This window comes from Tenrec ecaudatus, chromosome 5, assembly GCF_050624435.1.
Source record: "Tenrec ecaudatus isolate mTenEca1 chromosome 5, mTenEca1.hap1, whole genome shotgun sequence".
Taxonomy (NCBI): domain Eukaryota; kingdom Metazoa; phylum Chordata; class Mammalia; order Afrosoricida; family Tenrecidae; genus Tenrec; species Tenrec ecaudatus.
In genome coordinates, this window is record NC_134534.1 from 19483526 (window position 1) to 19503576 (window position 20051).

General features: G+C 45.1%; 1 protein-coding gene across 2 annotated transcripts in view; it reads left to right on the top strand.

The window, feature by feature from the left end:
• Positions 1-20051, top strand: part of ENPP2 (ectonucleotide pyrophosphatase/phosphodiesterase 2) — an 87626-nt gene that overhangs the window by 29878 nt on the left and 37697 nt on the right. Inside the window, exons 9-13 of one of the 2 annotated variants that reach the window (XM_075549332.1) lie at positions 4938-4993; positions 11007-11072; positions 11747-11819; positions 16389-16544; positions 18682-18790. In XM_075549332.1, the coding sequence (XP_075405447.1) occupies positions 4938-4993; positions 11007-11072; positions 11747-11819; positions 16389-16544; positions 18682-18790 (460 nt within the window). The remainder of the gene's footprint in view (positions 1-4937; positions 4994-11006; positions 11073-11746; positions 11820-16388; positions 16545-18681; positions 18791-20051) is intronic. The other variant, XM_075549333.1, reaches the window with a different exon arrangement.

Genomic DNA, 20051 nt, shown 5'->3' on the forward strand with positions numbered 1-20051 from the left:
CAGAATCCCCTTGGTTTTGCTCTAGGCTTTTGAATGAAAAGGAGCCATTTTTCCCGTAAAGAACCTATTGCAAAGACTACAACAACAGGGCTTGTTTTTAAAGGAATACTTTTGTTTGTTTTTTCAAAATGCCTCTCCGTCTCCTGTCGGTGCACACTTCCCAGGATTCGGGGAAGCTCCAGTCTCCTCGTTAGGCGCTGGCGCTTGCAGCAGCGGGAGAGCTTTGCCACGTGCCTTCATTTGTTTATTGTGCTTACTCCACAAGGGCTCCAATTACATCTGGGCTGGGAGTCCACACGCAGGGATGAAAGCACTGGGCTGAGTGGCGTTATGTGAGGAGCGTTTCCGGGAAGAGGGCATTATTCTCAGTCAGCCATCAGGAAGGAGCAGGCTGTTTTTAACTTGCCTTCTTTGCCAAAGGTAGACTTGGGCGCAGACACGTTGACCACTGTCCCTGCAAGCTGCGCAGTCAGAGAGGAAATAATGGAGATTAAAGGCAGGAAGCTCAAAACCAGCATCACTGCCGTTTTGTTTTTGTTTTGTTTTTAAGCTGGGCTGTTTTGCCTGTTTCTGAGGATGTTTGTCTTGCATTCAAATTCAGAGAAATCATAATTCTCATTTCTGTGAATCAGCAGGAAAAAGGGGAACCTCCCTGCCCCCTACCACCACCCCAAGGCCTTCATTGTGTGGTTTCTTATTTTGTAGAAATAATCCAGCCAATGTTTAGCGCTTCACCCTCTCCCCTTAGCAATGACGAGGTTTAACTTCCAAGCCCTGAATAGGAAAGCGGCAGCTCTATAGGGGTCCAGCTCCCACATGCCTGGGCTGATTCCACCCAAGCCGTGTTTAGACGTGCCTACGACGTCAGCGGACAACGGCAGACAGTTCTCTCTGTCACGGGCTTGTCTTTGTCCCATCGGAGTGCGCGCAAACACGACACTGAACCAGACCCGTGGCTTCCAAGGGAAATCTAAGTCAGCCACGTCAGCCCGGAGAATGACGGTGACTGTTCTTTGAGATGCTGAAGGGATCACTTGGATAGATTTTTCCTGAAGGACACAGAAAAATCACAGGCTCTTATTAAGAAGACACTTGAAGAAAATGGAAACGGAATTAATCATTAAAAAAGAGAAACCATAGGAATGATGCACCAAGGAATTTTCTTCCAACCACAGCAGTGAGACTTGCTCCTTACTCTAGGTCGTGGGCATACTCCCTGTGAGCGTTTGGTTAGGAATCTCACTCTACCCACCTTCTGGCCTGGATCCTGCCCCTTCAGACTTCTTTTTGGTCCCCAAACTCGGAGAACATTTTCATGGAACAAAATGTACATCCTTCAACGGTTGCCAAAAACTGCCATGTTGCTGTGTGGTGCGAGTCGCCGACCAGCACCACACTCATATCAAGGTGGGATGAGAGACAGAAACGCCACCTTCAGAAGCTCACAGACCTAGAGAGAGGACGTGGTGGACAGGATGAGAGATAATACACATGTAACATTTTTGTATTTCTAATCACGACTTCTATGATTTTCTAGCAATAATTTGTACTTATGCCCATGGGGCCGTGACACCTGCCCAGGGGCCAGCTAGCTCTTCACTCTATGGTTTCAGGGTGCCCCAGTCTTGAAACGTTTGCTTTACACGGAGACAGGCTAGCTTCTTCACTGCTAGGATTCTGTGGTTGGAGATTTTGTGATGTGGTCTCGTTTCCAATATTTTCTCTTATTTGTCACATATACTTTTCTGACCATGCTTCCAACTATCTTTGAGAAAATATGGCCAACATGATTTTTAAAAAAAATTAAAAGTTCATTTTGTTGTGGGCTCTTACAGCTCTTATAACAATCCATACATCAATTGTACCAAGCATATTTGTACCTGTGTGGCCACCATTTTCTAAACATGTGCTTTCTATTGAGCCTATGGTATCAGCTACCCTCTCCCCACCATGATCCCTTGATAAATGATAAATGATTATTATTTTCATATCTTACACTGACTGCTGTTTCCCTTCTCCCATGGTTTCTGTTCTTCGCCCCCTGCAGGTGTAGTGTGGTTATGTGTTAATCATTGTGATCCGTTCCCACTTCCTCTCTTCCTCTTCCCACCTTCCCCCTACCCTTCTGTTATCGCTACTCCCATTTCTGTTCCTGGTTCCCTTATAAATTTCAGATTGACCTTACATTTCCTAGACTCTACATCCTGCCTAGTACAACTCCCTTGAAAATAACGAGATGCTGAATTTTCTAGGACATGTGAATCTATGCAGTTTGTGTCAGTACAATTGAAATAAACATAAAGATAGCTCATGACCTGTAACACTGGCACTCTCGTGACCGGGCCTGGTTCGGAACCACTGCAGGTTGTCCAGGACTCCGCTTGAGGTCGTCTTCTTGCGGGCAGAGGAGCTGGAACAAGACGGAATCAAACTCACATGGAAACAATTAGTTCCAAAGACAAATGGATCATGTAACCCTTGTCCTGAGACCAGAAGAGCTAGAGGGTGCCAGACAACCACGACTGACAGCTCAGAAAGTGGGAGAAAAATGTAGAGCCAAAGTCAAGGTCATAGAAAACACCAAGTACTTCCTGGTTGGATTGGGGCGGCTGGAACCTCGGTGGAACCCTTACTCACTCTTCAAGCCTTGAAGTGAACTTTGCACCGGTGGTTCAACTTTTAGCCAAATAATAGGCCTATAGGATGGCCAATAATACCTGGGAGGTATGCCCTCCTTAGACCAAGCAGAAGGCAGGAAGGAGGAGTGGTGCGGTGACCACAGGTGGGTAGTGGGAAGAGTGCCGGGACCTGGGGAGGATGGCCAGCAGTGCCATACCCCAAGATGTGTACGAATGAACCGAATGGGAAGACCAATCTTCTCTTTAAACCTCCACTCAAGTCATAATGAAAAAACATTAAAACAAAACAAACAGAAAACTATACCCCCTTCTACCCCACCAGGGGAAAACCACAAAAGAAAACTCCCCAAAAGGAAGGATTTGAACTGCAGGACATTTTTGTAACCACTTGGGCCGGGGACACCACAGCTGGCCAGAGCTTGCCCTTGAAGCATAAGGATGTGTTAGACCATGCCAAGTGGAGTGTGCTCAGAACGACGAGTCCGTTCTCTCTCTAATGCATTGCAGAGATTCTGGTAAGCCAGCTCCAGTCCATCACCACACACCGGTGAAGTCCACCAGCCGCCTGGATCTGAATGGGTCTGCCAAGGCTGCGCTCCCGCCCCATTCCTGCTGACCCTTGACAGCAGCTGCGATTCTTGGCTCTGGGAACTTCCAGAGGCACAACAATGACACGTTTGCCTAGTAACTGAACACTGGACTGTCTGAAACACCAGGCGGCTCCATGGGCCAAAGACTTGGTGGTCTGCTCGCATAACAACTGTTGTTGTTAGGTGCTGTGGTTAGATTGTGGGCCGATGCACAGCTGAATGAGACACTGCGCTGTCCTGCGCCGTCTTACCAATGGTTACTCCGTGCGAGCTCATTGCTAAAGCTGCTGCATCATCCGTCCCATGACGAACGTGCCACTCACCAACTCATGGACATTTTCAATCACTCATGAAGAGAACAGCTTGGAAGACCCCACGAGTCAGTTCTACTCTGTCCCATGGGGATCAGCGTGCACCGAAACGGACATAAGGATCAGCAGTTACAACCACACAGCGCTTGCTCCTTAGACTCTTACCGAGCTCTCCCAGGCTCGATGCCCCAGGCCCTTCTGCAGCCATGGCCAGATTCCTGGGTGCAGCAGATCTCTAAGTTACCCCCTTACACAACTCACAGCACCAAGACAGTCTCAAAATCTAAGAACACTGAACTGGAAAGAGATAACCGGCCGATCTTGGACCCTTTTTGTTTGGATCTTAGAACAAATCAGCTACCATCCTCTCGTGTTTGCCTGCGTTCTCTTCCTTAATGTGAATGAAGTTCTCTTTTGCACGTTTCTGTGTGAGGAGACACTGGCTTTTCTAGAAATCGTTTTTCATGTTCCTAGAACAACTAGATTATTTTTATTTTTGTTCCTGTGTAATAATACGACTAAAATCGATTGAGTGTTTAATGAACACTGAGAGACTGTGGTAAGCACTTGATATGTCAGAGCTCATTAAAGTTTCCAATAATCTTATGTGCTGGCTGGTGTGATCTGTTTGAAAAGAAAGTGACGGACAGATTATCCAACTTGTGGGAGGAACATGTGGCTAGCCAGGCACCGGGATAAGACTCAGCATCCAGCCTCTCTGGATGCAGAAGCCAGGTTCTTCACCAACGTATCCTTTGCCTCCCCATAGAATACACCATAACAAAGACAATTTCAAAAGGCTTCGTGAAATAGTTGTTTTGCCCAATTTATTGGATCCATCCATTTGTAAAATGTCATTTGCTGGAAGATCCAGGGAAAATCCAGATTCAGGATGGACCCTGTCTCCTTTTTCCTCATAGGTGCAAAACCAAACAAGAAAGCGAGGTCCAGGCTCCGAGGGTGCTGGTCTTGCTGTGCAAATCGAGGTCGCCTCTGAAGACATTAGTTATCTTGTGGTCCCCTCCTGGATGCCTTCATGAGCAGCCTTTGGTTACACAAACGAAATCTAAAACAATGATGAGAAAAGTCAGGGGTAGAAGAGAGAGATGCTCCAGGTGAATTAAGATTCGAACCATATATGCCATTGGAATCCCAGGGAGTCTTTTGAGAACGCTGGCATAAAACATAATGAGTAATGGTTATGGAGATGCTGATTCTGGTTTCCAGATGTGGGAATAAAAGAGGTCGCAAATGAGGTGACATGTGTGATTGGGGCGTAGGTACGATGTAAGTGAGCTGATCTAGTGCATTTTAAAGCCCTTTTCTCTTTTGACCAAAACACAGATGTAAATAGTTTCAAAACATGTATTCTAAGCTTCTTCTGTTTTCCTCCTTAGCTATGGATTACAGCCACTAAGCAAGGGGTGAAAGCTGGGACATTCTTCTGGCCTGTGTAAGTTACCTTCATTTTACGACTGTTCGCGAATTTATGACACATCCGTTGAAGGTCGGTTTCCTTTTTGGTGAAATGTAAAAGTGTCAGGATTTTGGGAGATCATACATCGAAAATAATGTTCCAGGTGCTTTTTCAAGGGCCCTTCCTCTTCTCCTTTCTTCCAAGTCCTCCTCTTTCCTGACCCGCACCCCCGACCCCCCCACCCCACTTTGCCATTTCAGTTTAGCAGCGTGTAAGTCAGGAAGAATCGGCTGCTCTTCTTGTCATCCTTTAGACTTTCTGTGACTAGGTTTTTTTTTTTGGTAACCTGCCACCCAGGCCATGTGTATCTCTTCTAGAGTCTCTGTTTATTGCTGTAGTTTGCATCTTCATTTCCTAGAAACACGTTCACCAAGGCCACCCAGCCAGTTCACCCTGACACTGAAAGCCCCCGTGGGACTGTAAATCTTTACTAAAGGGAGCGGTCGGCCTGATCCTTCTCTTGTGGCCTGGCTGGTGGGTTTGAACGGCCGACCTTGTGGTTAGCAGCCCACCACCTACCCAGAGTGCCGCCGGGGATTTTTATAAATAGATTTCTTTACAGCATGGTTGATTTATTTGGGTTCATAGCTTTCAAAAGCCAGTGTGGTTGCAGGAGGCAGGATGGTTGAGGGAGTGGTATAGAGATTGGACCTTCTTGGCAGTGGGGATGGGGCAGCCTCTGATTTCCCACCACTTGCCTGCCGAACTCTGGACTGTTCGTAAAACAGCCTAAAGACGAAGTTTACCTACTGAAAGTGTCAGCACGTTGGTAATTTTTAAGGTTTTTTCATAAGAACGGGGATCTCTTTCAATTTTCATGAGGAATTTCTTCCCACCAACATGTTCTTGCCATCCTTTGTTATTTTTAACAACTAAAGCTGTTTTCATATTTGCCTCTTATTCCTTAGACACCTGACCGTGTGTTGCTGTTAAAAGAAGTAGCTTGGCGGGGAGGAGGCGAGCCAGTCAGGGTGCGATGTAGCAACGATGAAACATACAACTTTCCTCTAGTTCCTAAATGCTTCCTCCCCACCCACTATCATGATCCCAATTCTACATTACAAATCTGGCTAGACCAGAGGATGTACACGGGCACAGATAGGCACTGGAAACACAGGGAATTCAGGGCGGATGATCCCTTCAGGACCAGTGGTGTGAGTGGCAATACCGGGAGGGCGGAGGGAGGGTGGGTTGGAAAGAGGGAACCGATAATAAGGGTCTACATGTGACCTCCTCCCTGGTCATGGACAACAGAAAGTGGGTGAAGGGAGATGTCGGCAAGTATGACAAAATAATAATTTATAAATTATCAAGGGTTCATGAGGGAGCGGGGAATGGGTAGGGGGAAAAACAAGGAGCTGATGCCAGGGGCTTAGGTGGAGAGCAAATGTTTTGAGAATGATGAGGGCAATGAATGCACAAATGGGCTTTACACAATTGATGTATGTATGGATTGTGATAAGAGTTGTATGAACCCCTAATCAAATGATTAAAAAAAGAGAAAGAAATAGCATGGCTTGTTTACAAAAATACCTCCCTGCGGGTGGGAGTGGCTGGTGAACAAATGCCAAAGATGCGCGTGATTTGAGTGAAGCTCTGGCAGTGTGTCATGGAGTGATGGGAGTGAGTGCACATTCCCGTGCTCTGGAACAGCACGAGTGCCCTCAGCATCCTCTGGGTAAGAAAGGAAAGTCGCCGTTTCGGATTTGAAGAGCTCAGTTGCCATTGGGTTTTATGACTTGAAGCTAAGGCACAGCTTTAGTTTTCTTTGAAGAGGTTTTAGGGGGTCGAGGGACAGATATGTTAGCAAGAACACTGCGTACCATCAATGGCATGTTGACTTACCAATTTAAATGTATGCATTCATCTATATAATCTATACACATGTATTTTAACCCCTGTCTGCCAAAGCTGCTTATAGAGGCAATTTCTTCTGCTCTCCACACATCATTTGGCTAGCAAAATGGAGAGAAGCCAACAACATAATTAATACTTAGTGCCTGCCCTTACCCCCCTGAAACTGCAAAGCTTCGTTGAAAAGGCACAGTGTTCTCGTTTGAATGGCAATTTCTCCACCCATTTCAGACGCCTGCAAGAAGGTGGCTTTTGTGCTCTCCCAAGACGCCTCCGGCATTGCTGTACTTCTCAGGATTTTCTCTCTATATTTTGGAAGTGACTTGGATCCCTTTTTTGTTTTGAAGCTCCTTTTAATTAAAAAAAATCTTACAATACTTCCAGTTGTTTCATCGAATATAGAACAAGCAAATCCACACGGAATACCTTTGGAAAATATTTAAATTTAAAATCAGATCCAAACTACAAACCTAGACTTTGAAGACCATCTCTCCCCACTCCCCCTCTCCCCCTTTCTTTTTTAAAGGGCAGTTGTCCTTCTGCCTTGGAATTATTCTGTGTAGATGATGGCCATTCTTTCTAAAAATCATCCTTAGCCGATGTTCCATTATAGCCTCTCATGTTAATTCCTGCTTAAAGGCAAAAATTCCCACTAGGTCGCAGTGTTTGGTGGTCTGGTGGTTATGTGTTAGGCTGATAACCAGAAGGTCAGCAGTTCAAAACCACCAGCAGCTCTGCAGGAGAAAGAGGAGGCTGTCTACTCCCATAAAGATTTAGTCTCAGAAACCCACAGGGGCTTTAAGTGGATCACGCCCTCTTGTGCAATCTCCTTTACTCTTTCCAACAATCTTAGGAGGTTATGGTAATTAAGCGTCTCAATTTACAGAGGCATTAGAAGGGACCTATGGGGTTGTGTGAGTCAGCATTGACAAGATGGAAGGGAGGCTTATTAGAGTGTTCAGATGAATTCTGATGCCAGCCCTTCAGCTCATTAGCTGGATGACCTTGGCAGAGACTTAATCTCCCAATGCACCAATGTTCTCATCCTTAAATTAGAACGATAGCATTTGCATTATAGAATATTGGGAAGAGTGAATGAATGAATATATTGAAAATGTTCACTGGGGTACCTGGTACACGGAACAATTAATAAGTGGTATTTGTCTTCTTACTCGTTATCTCTTTCAATATTGACTAGACAGTGTCTCTGTATGTGCCCTGGATTATGTTCTTTCCTGTTACCACTAAGTAGTTCATCGAGCTTTCCATTTTCCTCTTAACCCCCCAGCTCCACCCTCATGCCTAATGCACTTGGGAAGAGCCCTGGGAGAACCAATAGCAAGGATCTCAGCTGCTAACCGGAACCCACCCAGTGGCTCTAAGGATCTGCTCCCATAGGGATTGTAGTCAAGGAACCCTGTGGAGTAGCTCTACTCTGTCACGTGGGTCTCTTTGAGTTAAAATCAACCCGGTGGCCCCAGTGTACTTGGTTTCATGACAACTTCTGTCAATCTACAATGGAAAGTCCAACAACAGGGGCCCCATTCCTGTTTCCGTTTGGACACACACTCTTCCTTGGACAGACGTGCTTATGCTCTACCTGTATTGTATTTCAGATATTAGCAGCTAAGGGTTGTGGAGTTTTGGTCTTGGAAGCCATTCTTAATGATAATATAGAATTTCCAGGGAACTTAGAGATCACCTCCGAACAGGGAGATCAGGAGTGGTTCGGTGCACCCAAGGACTGGCAGGGTTCACAATCCTCATCTTCGGTTCTTACCATTCTCCTGTTCAGCCCACAAATGATAGTTGCCTCCTTATCATTCCAAGAAAAAGAAAGCAATTCCGCCATCCTATTTTTCTGGGGGAAGCAGGGTGTAGGAGTATCTTGTATCGTTATTCATACAAATGCCTTGAACATAATATGCTTTGAACATGGATATTTTATGAACGAGTTATCTTGGTGGGCGAATCTCGAATGTAGTGAAGAAAACAAGCATTTTTTAATAGCTTAAAGCATATCAAGCCCAGTTATGTCTCCTTTAATCTTTAATCTTTTTGACAATCTTATGAGATCATCATCATTATTCTGCTCATTTTATAGAGACACTAGAAGGGTAAGGGGCTTGCCAAAGCCTCATTACAAGCACATGGTGGGGTAAGGATTCAAATCTGGCGATTTTGACCTTGGAGATGCTACTCTTTTATTTTCTACCCTCTACCGATCAAATACCCCCATCCTATACAGAGCTTGATTCAAATTCTGTTAGCTTGTATTTCCCACTGACATGACGTGGGTTTATCACAGTCTCACCTTTGAAACTTAACACCAATTACTTTAAAAAGAAACTTTTACGTCGGTAGTGAAATAATGCAAAATAAAAGTGCAACTGTGTTTGAATTTTTTAAGTTAGGAAAGAATTTAAAATATCTAATTATTTTATTCAGATGCAGAGGCTTTCTAAGGCTGAAGAATGAAATAGCTTCAATGATTAACGTGGCTTTGTTATGCCTCCTTATAATTCAGTTAGACATGACAATAAGCAGGACCCCCCCCTTATTCAGTGGAATCTGACTGCATTTAAATTAGGACTAATTTTATGCTACACCTGATTTTCCTGGTTATTACAGTTCTAGATAGGGAAGGGGCGAGCAGAGTGACAAATTCACAGTCAGTCAGTGACAAATGGAGTGGCAGGGGTGGGTTGGTGGTAGTGTTGATGGTAGACATGGTATTTGTGGTAGTGATAGTGGTGGAGGTTGTGGTGATGGTGATGAGTGTCGGTAGTGTTGGTGGTGGAGGTGGTGTGGTGATAGATGGTGGGTAGGTGCTGGTGGTGGTGACAGTGGTAATGGTGGTGGAACTGATGGTGGTGATGGTGGCGGGTGGTGAGTGGTGGGTGGATGGTGGGTGGTGGTCGTGATGGCAGAGGCTGCTCCATTGGAGCTCTTGTCAACTCTAGCCATCTGAAATGACTCTGATAATTTGTCTTTCTCCTTCCTTGCTTGCCAAAGTTCAGCAAGACTTACAGATGAACTAAGTTGCCCCAAAGCCAGCATTATTTGTACTAACCATCAGTAAGCTGGTGTTAGTTTGAATCTTCGTGAACACGCCTCTAACGCTCTGGTCTTGGAAGGGTCTTGGACGTGTGTCAATAAAGAGCATTATACTCCTTCTTGGGAAAGAATACATGAGTTCCCCAAAGAGTAAATATAGCCCACAGCTTTTGAGCATCTTAACGGAAGTCAGTCCAGGATGCAGAACCATCGCATTAACCCAGGACTCTCAAAACCAGTGCCAGCGGTAGGGCAATTATATTTCAACAGCAGAATGAGACTTAAACAAAAGTCATTGTGGACAAAGATTATAGCCTTTTTGCCAGTCCCATAATTATATGTGCCTCTTCTTGATTGATTTTTATAGAGCCGGAAGAGAATTTCATGAATACCTTTCCTAACCCCTTATTATTATTTTATTTTTATTTTGAGAAGGGACTTTTTGGAGACAGATTCAGGTTAAATCATTTTCGGTGCCACAATTAACTAAATTAATTCATTAAAAATAAGGTTTTAGGTTTTTTTCTCCCAATTTTAGTATTTTAGTACTTACTATCTACCAGGCACTGTCCAAAACACTGATCTGACGCGTTCCCTGCAGCAGAGCTGGCCAGTGGGCTTTGACACAATATTTATTGCACTGGTGAGTTAACTGACTGTGACTCTAGGTCAGGAGCCCCCAGAAGTCAATGACAGGGTTGCATTTGCGTGCTGCTCAGCCTGTGGTCAAGCTCATGGCCTTCCCCACTGATCTGCTGTGGTTCTGAGCCCCAAGGTCCCTGTCGCCACATCCAACTGCCGGAGTGGAATCAGTCTCTGATCGGCAAGGCAGGCACCTCCTTTGACTCTGAATCAGAGTTTCCAATCCCATCTCTGTGGCAGAGGTTGGGCAACGTAACATGTTGCAAATGGAAACGGAAGTTTCAAGGCTGAAGAGGGCCTTTTACTTGCTCTGAAGTGAAAACAGATTGTGGGAGACCAACTCCCCTTGGCCTGTGTGCAACAAGGGCAGCACTCAACCTCTGGGGTTGGTGGGGATGCAACTTAACAACACGCTGTGCTTGTTCTTGCCCTGCAGGGTCATCCCGCACGAACGGAGAATATTAACCATCCTGCAGTGGCTCACCCTGCCAGACAACGAGAGGTATCTGGGATTTCCCTCTCCCACCTTTCCCCCTGCTGCCTTCAGTGCATTTCCAATTAGGCCAGAGTTGGTGACCAACTGCCTGGACTGTGAGATAGAGCTGCAGCCAAGGCTTGCCATTATGAAACCTGTAATGGTTCTTGCCTGTAAGCTTTACATCTCTCAGAAAGATGCAAGGAACTTTGGTTATTGGGGACCGTCGAATTACATGGATACTGCGACCATCAATCCTAGGCACGGTATCAGTGCTTCAGGCTGTTTTCTTGGCTTTGATAAGGGAACCAGCCAAGAATTAGGGAAACAGTAAGGCTGAGTTTCACCTTGCAGGAGTCATTCTTCAGCCTCTGGATTGACTGTCCCATGTGAGTTATCACTGGACTAGGCTCTGTTTTCTTAAGGATCAGAGACCTGACTGCCCTTGGGTAGACACTTCTGGGGTTTTTGATTCTTGATGGTGGTAAAAGGCAGTTCCACAGTGAGGCTAGGGAAGGAGAGGCTGGTAATTGTGGAAGCAATAGACTAAAAAGAAATAAAGTAAAAAGGGAGAGAACAGTTTCCCACTAGATAAAGAATAGTGGTTGGGAGATTACTGCCTTTTAAACGTGTGTAAAGATAGTTGCTGTTCTTTGTCGTGGGTGCTGTTGGAGAGAATCTGATCGCTGGCTCCCCCACAGGCCTTCTGTCTATGCCTTCTACTCGGAGCAGCCTGATTTCGCCGGACACAAGTACGGCCCCTTTGGTTCTGAGGTTAGTAGCTTCCCATGTGCCCGAGGAGAACCTGTGTTCCCAGGCTCCCCGGTCTCCGGGCCTCATTCCAGGATTGCTGCAGCATCTCGTGGACAGTTTGTCTCTCTAAGGTTTATTCTTAATCAATCATTACAAGACTAAACATTTAAAAAGTCCGAAGCCTGCCCATGCCTCCTGCACGGACTTGCTTGTCAGATCGACTTGGTGTTGAGACGTATCCTGAGCTCGGTGTGCACGGGAACTGAAGTGTCTCCCAGCCCAGTTGGGCTCAGTCATCAGGTGGAAGGTGGGTGGCAGAGGAATCTGGAGGTTCAATGGGCAACAATGAACATTTCGTTCCCTCAGAGTGATTATGTGAAGTAGCTTTAGCAAGTCCAATCAACTTGCCATATCTTAAAGCATTGGGCACTTTTATTTAATAAACGTTGACAAATGTCTATGCCTGGGAAACAATGAACACAATAAAAAATGTAAACCTTTTCATCATTACCCTCCCCCCAAAGTGAAACGAACTCTAAATTGAGAGGAATACACTATTTAATAAATCTATTTAACAGCATCGATCAATACTCAGGAATCATAGTAGATAACAACCTATGTGCCAGGCAATGTCCAATGTAACTTTAAATTTAAGAACTGTGTGTAATGTTCTTTTTTCCATCATCGAAATGGAATCTTTCTGGAAGGGAAGCTGAACTTATTTGGAAACATGGTTGACTTTGCACATGTCAACCTTAGCACATTTTAAAGGACTTTCATCCTTCTTAATAGGTGGTGAGGTCTACAGCAGTCCTAACACTTGCTTTTGGATGAGAACTTACATTCAAAACAACGAAAAGACTCTTGGTTGATGGAACCTCCAGTCTTCTAATAGTCTATGACAAACGTTGACCACCGCTCACTTCACTGTGCTCTGCACAATGATGAGTTAGAGAAATAGACATATCTTGGTCTAAGTACTTCTGAGAAAACTGTCGTATGTCTACATAAAACTCGTAAATACTGAGGAGGCATACGTTTTTCTGAGTACTTAAAAAAAAAATTTTTTTTTTCTGAGTACTTTTAACATGGTCTAAAAATAACCAGTTCTGTGGTGATTTGGTTTTTAAGCACTAGAAACTAATGTCTACACAAAACTATTCTTAGTTTTTCTTAAATCACAGGGGTGGGGAGGGGGTTCACTTGAGGCCAGCCCTCTTTTCCTCTAGCCCTTTGGTGTTCAATTAGTGTTGCTGTTGATTATGAAACAAAAGTGATAGATGAGATACATAGTTGCCTACATGAAACACATCTTATTTTACTGTGAAATATTAATCTAAAGCGAACACAAGGACCACTTTTTAAAAAAATGTAAGACAACAAAAACAAAACACAGTCGAGCAGTTCCATGCACCCGATTTAAATTTCAACTTTGGTGATAAAATCTCCTAAAAGACCCAGTGAGGCAGGCAAGACAGAGAGAGCTATACTGGTTCTTTTATAAATTATCAAGGGTTGGTTCATGAGGGAGGGAAGGAGGGAAAATGAGCTGATATCAAGGGCTGGAGTAGAAAGAAAATGTTTTGAAAATGATGGCAACGTATGTACAAATGTGCTAGGCACAACAGATGTGTGTATGGATTGTGATAGGAGCTGTTTGAGCCCCAATAAAATGATTAACCAAAAAAAAAAAAAAAAGGAGGGAGAGAGGTATTTTGAGAGGTTTGAGGGCTGTTCAGGTCATGTGGCTGGGAGTGGTAAGCTTGGAGACAGAGCTTTGGACCTTCAATTCCCAGATGAGATTGCTCCTGTTGGGACCAAGGTGTCCTTCTGCAACCTATATGCTTGACCAAGCGGTCAGCCAGTCAGTACATATGTTCCAACGATACTGACGTTTTCTTGGTGTCAGAATTGGATTTTTCACAATCCTGATGTGGCATAACTGTCACGAACTTCATTTCCTTTAAAATGTTATGTTTATGATAAAAAACACCTGGCCTTTTCCTAAGCAGCTTCTTTGGATTTCAAATGTGTATAATGAATTGTAATGGCTTATTTGTGTGTGTGCTTAATGAAGAAATGAAATGACAGTCCTTTTTTTTTAATTCCTTAAAATACTGAGCCATAACTAACTGAAGCACGATATTGGATGTTTTAATTTGCTTAATTGATGATTGTATGCCCAGGGCAGCTCATAAATCAAACCGGAGTCCCCTGCCGTGGTATTCTGAAGTAAAGCCTTGGTGATGCTTTTCAATATCACTGTATGTTGTAGCCAGAGATATGTTCTATGATAACCACTGGGTAAGACACTCTTGTTTAGATACCTTTGAATGTCTTTGATGGTGTGAACCTGAGCAATTGCTTGTCATAAGACAAAGGCTGTTTCCAGGTTTCAACCATTTCTCACTGGTTCCTAAAATCTTATTTTCAGGAAAAAGATAATCAAGATAGTGTACATATTTAAAACACAAGACCAAAGCAGAGGGACAAAACTTTCTCTTCCGCAGCTGACCAACTAGCTTATGGCACTATGTTTGTGGCATGTGTCCAGGTTATGTAAACGGAAAGGCTATTTGAAAGTATTTTATAATGAAAGAAAATGAGAAAATACCTTGTGTTTGACGTTTAATCAAAATAACTCTTTCTAGCAAAATGCTGTGTGCCACAGTAAGAGAGCGGACCTGTGGGCCGTGCGCTTTTGTCGTTGTGCATTGTTTTTCTTTTTTCCTGAATATGCTCGAGGGCGGTAAGCTGAGACGACCAGACTTTTGAGACTGAGCGTCAAGAAATGCTGTGTTGTTCCTGGTTTCATAGTGTAATGGTGAATGTTCCAAAACTAAGCTTGCTTTCGATTATTGGCACAATCTTTTTTTTATTTATTTTTTTTTACGTTGTATGCTTTCTCTGTGACCCCCTCATTGGGCTGCTGTTCCAGGTCTGGAGGCAGAGCTTTGGCTGGCTAGTTCTTAGCTTCAGTTGGCAAAGGATCCTTGTGAAAAGCAGGGCAGTTTGCCCCTCTCCCTCTCCATCCTCAATAACCGCAGGCTAAACTCTTTTCAAGGCAGGCTAAAGTATGGCTGGTTGATGAGAACTTTGCTTTCGTCCACCTCTAACATTGGAAGGGGGAAATCCGCGCCATATAATCACTGGATGAAAACCCATCTGGCTAACCCCCCCCCCCGCCCCCCCTGCTGCTCCTCTAACCCGCTCCCCTTGGAGGCTCCCGGAATGTTGAGGTCTCTTACATACAGGCCTAGTGTCTGTTGGGCGCTAGCGGAATGTGTTCAGTGACCATGTCACGGAAGCCCCTCTTCCTCCTTCTGCTGCTTCTTCCATGGAGATTTGCCTAAACCTCGAAGCATTCGAAGCGAAACCAAAGCCAAACTAAACCAGAGTCTGTGGGGCGGTGCCTTTTAATCGCTCCGCGGGACAGAGAGGATGGGACAGAAACGGAAGTGCCTTTGCCGTCGCTTTGCCTGGGAACAGTGCGAGACCGCATGGCCCGAGCCCCCCTCGGGATCCACTAACCCGTTACTCCGCCTGGCCGCCTTGCATCTGAATGACTTGCTGAACAGCTCCGTCAGCCTCGAGAAGTCAGCTAGCTAGAGAGCAGAGCTTGCGGCTTCAGTTCACCTTTGCACCATCAGCAAATCAGGGGCCTGATGTCCTCCAGCAATGACAAGGCGCCAAAGGCCGTCTCCCTTACTCCCAGTCCGTGTCAGCCTGTACTGCTGTCTGGATTTAAAATTTAAAGAAAAAAATTAAAAAGCATAACATTGCCTCTCCCACACCCCTGTATGGGGTTTCTGATAGCATGTAAGCAGACTCTCGGTCTGCATACCAAGGCCAAGAGAACTCGAGGACTTTTTAACTTGAATTTAATTTCCAAAGAGAATTTTCAAGGGAGGTTCGACCTGTGGTCATCCCTTGGCTTGGCCTTCCTCTGGACTAGAAGGCGAAATTCTCAGGATTCTAGAAGTTCTCTAACCTACAAGTCCCGATTTGTGACGTCCTATCATGATTGAGAAAGGTTGCGATGCTTCCCTGCCTCATTGGCCTTTTAGTTTCCTCCCTGATATCTGTCAATGAAGGTGACCTTGCTTTGGGGGTGTGAATAGATGCCCGCCATATTCCAATTGGGAACCTCCCTACATGGACCTCATTGTCACCTTGAAGTGACTAAAGTCCTAGTATTCTGCTTCTGTTTTAAGCTAGTATTTTGTACACGGAGAACGTTTCAAAGCCAAGACCAGTCTCTCGCTCCTGTAGGAAGAGTTAGGGAGTGTAGACCCTCCAGGGCATCTGCCAGTCTGCCCAGGAGTAGGCTCGTAGCCCGCAAGTGACTGGGTTCTCGTGAACTATGTTCTTGTTCTCAGCGATGAAGCTGTGATTGCAGCGGCAAGATTGATTCGGGAGAGTTCTCTTTACTGAGTGCCTAAGTCACCCCGAAGGCTAGCTTCTCCTCACCCGAGGAGCCTTCGTTTGCCCAGGACTCTGCTGACCCCAGGTAGCAAAGCGTGAGCTTAATGATCTGCCCCAGAGGGACAGACGACCTCTGAGCCCAGACCTCTCTGTCCGCCAGTACAGGAGAGTAGTTATGGCTCATCTCTTACTCCGGCTAAGAGACCTAAGAGGAAAGTTGTTCCTAAGAGGAGACAGGAAAGACCAATTGCTCCTCTCAAGAAAAGAAGAAGAGCATTTCATAGGATGGATCGTTACGCTGCAGAAGCTCGTCAGGACAAAGTAAGTTTATCTGTTCTTCCCAAGCTTTGTGGCGGGCAGGCCTGAACGACGGTTTCCTTCGGTTCTTGGCTTGACAATCTGCTGAATGAATACATTTTAGAAAAATTCTGGTGTGTTGTCTTTGGCTACAAATCCAGAAGAATCTGGCACTTCAGAGGTTAACACTGATTCAGACTTCCTGCCCTCTGAGACAAAAAAAAAAAAGAAAAAGAAAAAGGCAGGGGGTGGGCCGGGGCCATGGGGGTGGGTTGGGAAGGAAGATCTTCTATGTTCTCTGGAGTTAGCTGTCCCCTTACTAGTATTAACATTTAGACTAGTGTACATGTTATGATGCTGTTGGTTTTGCCATGTCTGGAAGATGACCCAGCTTGGCACTATGCAAAGACACCGTAGGATAGAACTCGCTGAATGGTCCGTACCTCCAGAGGTCAAAAAAGTTCTTAGATTCTGCACAAGGGGACAGCTGAGATAGCAAGAAGAAGAGAACAATGGCCAGAAACCATTGTGTGTTTTTGCTTCTCACAGTGATATGAGTAATCGATTCTTTCTAGTTCCTATGCATTGTTGCTTTTCCTGAAATGACCAGCTACTTCTGAAGAAATGTCTTATTTACGATGGTCTGATTTGATTCCTTAGAAGAAGGCACAGCATTGTCTTACTTGAGTCGCCCTGCTGAGTAAAGCAGAGGAAGCCCTGGCCAAGGATCAACATATGTTGTGCATTTGGGATTACTCTGAATAAAGCCAAACAACTTCAGACAAACAGGGTTTTCTCAGAAGTGAATGTTGCTTGGACGCATCTGCTAGTCCATTCAAATTACACTTCGCACATCGTTCTGTAACTTTCAGTTGTGGAGTACGCGTTCCAGGAGGATCTGAAATACTGGCTCGTCTTGAAGGAATACTTTGCACCTGATCTCTCTGTGATGATCTTGTGTGTTGAGAGGTCTTGCTCATCTGAGAAGACCCTAGTGGAAGATAAAGGGCGTCCGAGCAAAATGACGTGCGAGCTCGTGCTTTCTTAGCACAGTCATCTTGGGTGTTTGTGCCTGGTTGTAGCGAGGTTGTTAGTTTCATCTGAAAGTATGGTCCATTATTTATTTATCTGCCTGGAAAACCTTCCCGTGGCACACTTGGAAACGAGACTAAAGGAAGCCTCCCATATGTGGGAGTGTAGGAGCGCACACATGGTTACAAGCTTCCATTTGCAGCAAGAAAAGGAGAGCTGGATCATGTTTCTGAGGCTTTGAAGTTGCTTCTTTTTTTTTTTTTTTTTTTACAGGGAATTGAGTTTCCTTTCTTCTTAAGGCTAAATCAGAAACCTTCTAGAACAAACTTAATGGTTCACTTCATTTAAGTTAGAATTTTTGTAGCCTCCCATTTTGCTCAATGTCTCAATCTTTTAGAGGAAGGAGTTCATTTGAAGACACGGCTCCTTTCTTAGAGCTGAGGCTTTCCTGTCAAGAATCCACTCTCCAGAGATCCCTGGGGGAGTTCTTGGAAACCTTGGGTGGATCGCATTGTAATGATGGGGTCTTAGTTCAGCATCCTGTAGCTGCTACCTTTGCATCCTCTCAACTGCTTTTGATTTACGTGGTCTTCCTCTTCAGGCTGTGATTCAGATCCTCATGTGATTTCACCATGGGCACAAGAGGATTCAAACTGTCTGACTTTCGGCTACTCTCAACCTTCTTGTCTTGAAAGCACATTGTCATCATCTAAGAAGGCCACTTTGTCTGTGAAAAAGAAGATCCCTATGTAATGCAAGGGGGCATCAAAAAAAGGTTCCTGGAAAAGTGGAAGTAAAAAACAATGGGATTTCTTCCCAAAGGTTTTGAAGCCCCTAGTATTTGTTACTTTCAAATCAAAATGAAACTTCAAGGAGATATTTTAATCCTCTGGAAGGAATGCTATGGAAAATGGTGAGGCCAAATTCCTGTTAAGAATGGCAGGCAATCTCAGACAAAGCTCTGCCTTGGGCCCTGAAGTTTGTTTTGTTTGTTTGTTTTTGTTGTTTCCCCCAACCGTCCCCCCCCCCCCCCGAATATTCAAGGGTAGAAGACAATCGTGTGAGAAACTGAGAAACGGAAAGGGGAAGGAAGGGAAAGCTCTAGGGACTAACTAGCTTCTTTTTTCAGATGACAAACCCTCTGAGGGACATTGACAAAACCGTGGGGCAATTAATGGACGGACTGAAACAACTGAAGCTGCATCGCTGTGTAAACGTCATCTTTGTGGGAGATCACGGTAAAGCCTTGTTTCTTTGCTGGGAGAATGGAGCCATCCACAGTCTGTGGAACTTGGAAAAGGGGGTTGAGTGAAGGAACGCTGCTCTCTGAGCCGAGCTTTGGCCTTCCTTTGTCGGGGTGTGGGAGAAGCAGTCACCAAGTCCCGGCTCAGAAGTCTGCGAGGGACTCAATTTGATCAAAAGCAGGCACAACCTGCGTCTTCCTCTTCTTTCCAGGAAAGCTTCCTGCACACAAATCCGTCTTTTATTAGAGTGTCAAGGGCCATTTGCTGGGATGCGGACGGCTTTTCCGGTGGATGTGACTTATCAGGTGGTCGTAAGACAAATCCCCAAAGATGTGGCTGCAAAATCCATGTCGATATGATAAGGAGGCAGGCACATAGGCTTCTTGTCTGGGAACTTATGGTCCAGCCGGGAGAGATCCATGCTGCAGTAAGAAGCAATGATTTCTACTGTGTGGTGTTGAATTGCAATTCCACCTCATGGTTTTTCTAAGCCAATTTATATTAAAATAGAACTTTCTGTTGTTTGTGTTAATCGAGAGCATCGTAAATATTACTCGGTGGTAGAGCTGGGGCAGGGACCCTCAGTGAGTTTTCTTTTTTCCCGGGAATAGAGACTGAGTTCTAGAGGACCAGAGTGAAGTCGGGGCCCTGGAATGCTGGGGCGCTGCCTTCTAGCAGAAGGCTTGGGAGAGGGGAAATTGGCTGGCTCTTTGAGTGGGAACTGTGATGCTTCTGTCAGGAATGGGGGTACACCTGGCTTAAGTGTCAGCTTCTGGACTTAACATTTCCCCTGACAGCACAGGGAATGCGGAGCACACAGCACAGCTGATTCTGTTTAAGGAGCCCCGAGGGCCCGGGAGCATGCGGTCACTTGCTGGACCAAAGAAGTAGATGCGTGCAATGGAGTCTACTGGAGCCGTGTCACGGCGCTGATTGATTAAAACCTTGTCTTGCCCATGTGTCGACTCTGCATGAGTGGCTCTTTTTTTGTTTGGGCAGGCCAGGCCAGGCCATCTCTTTCTTAAAAGGCAGCATGGTCTTGTGTTAAAGTATGGGCCAGGGAGTTCGAATTATGCTCAGCCTCATAAGTAGTGCTCAGGGACATCTGGTGCATTTATTTGTCTCCCAGAGGGCTTCAAAGTTAAAAGTCAGACTACATTTCTCTCTCGCCTCTTCCTTCCAATTAGATTGGAAAACAATACAGAGGGTCTGATGTGGTGTCCCAGGATGTAATGATTTAAATTTTTCCAGATCC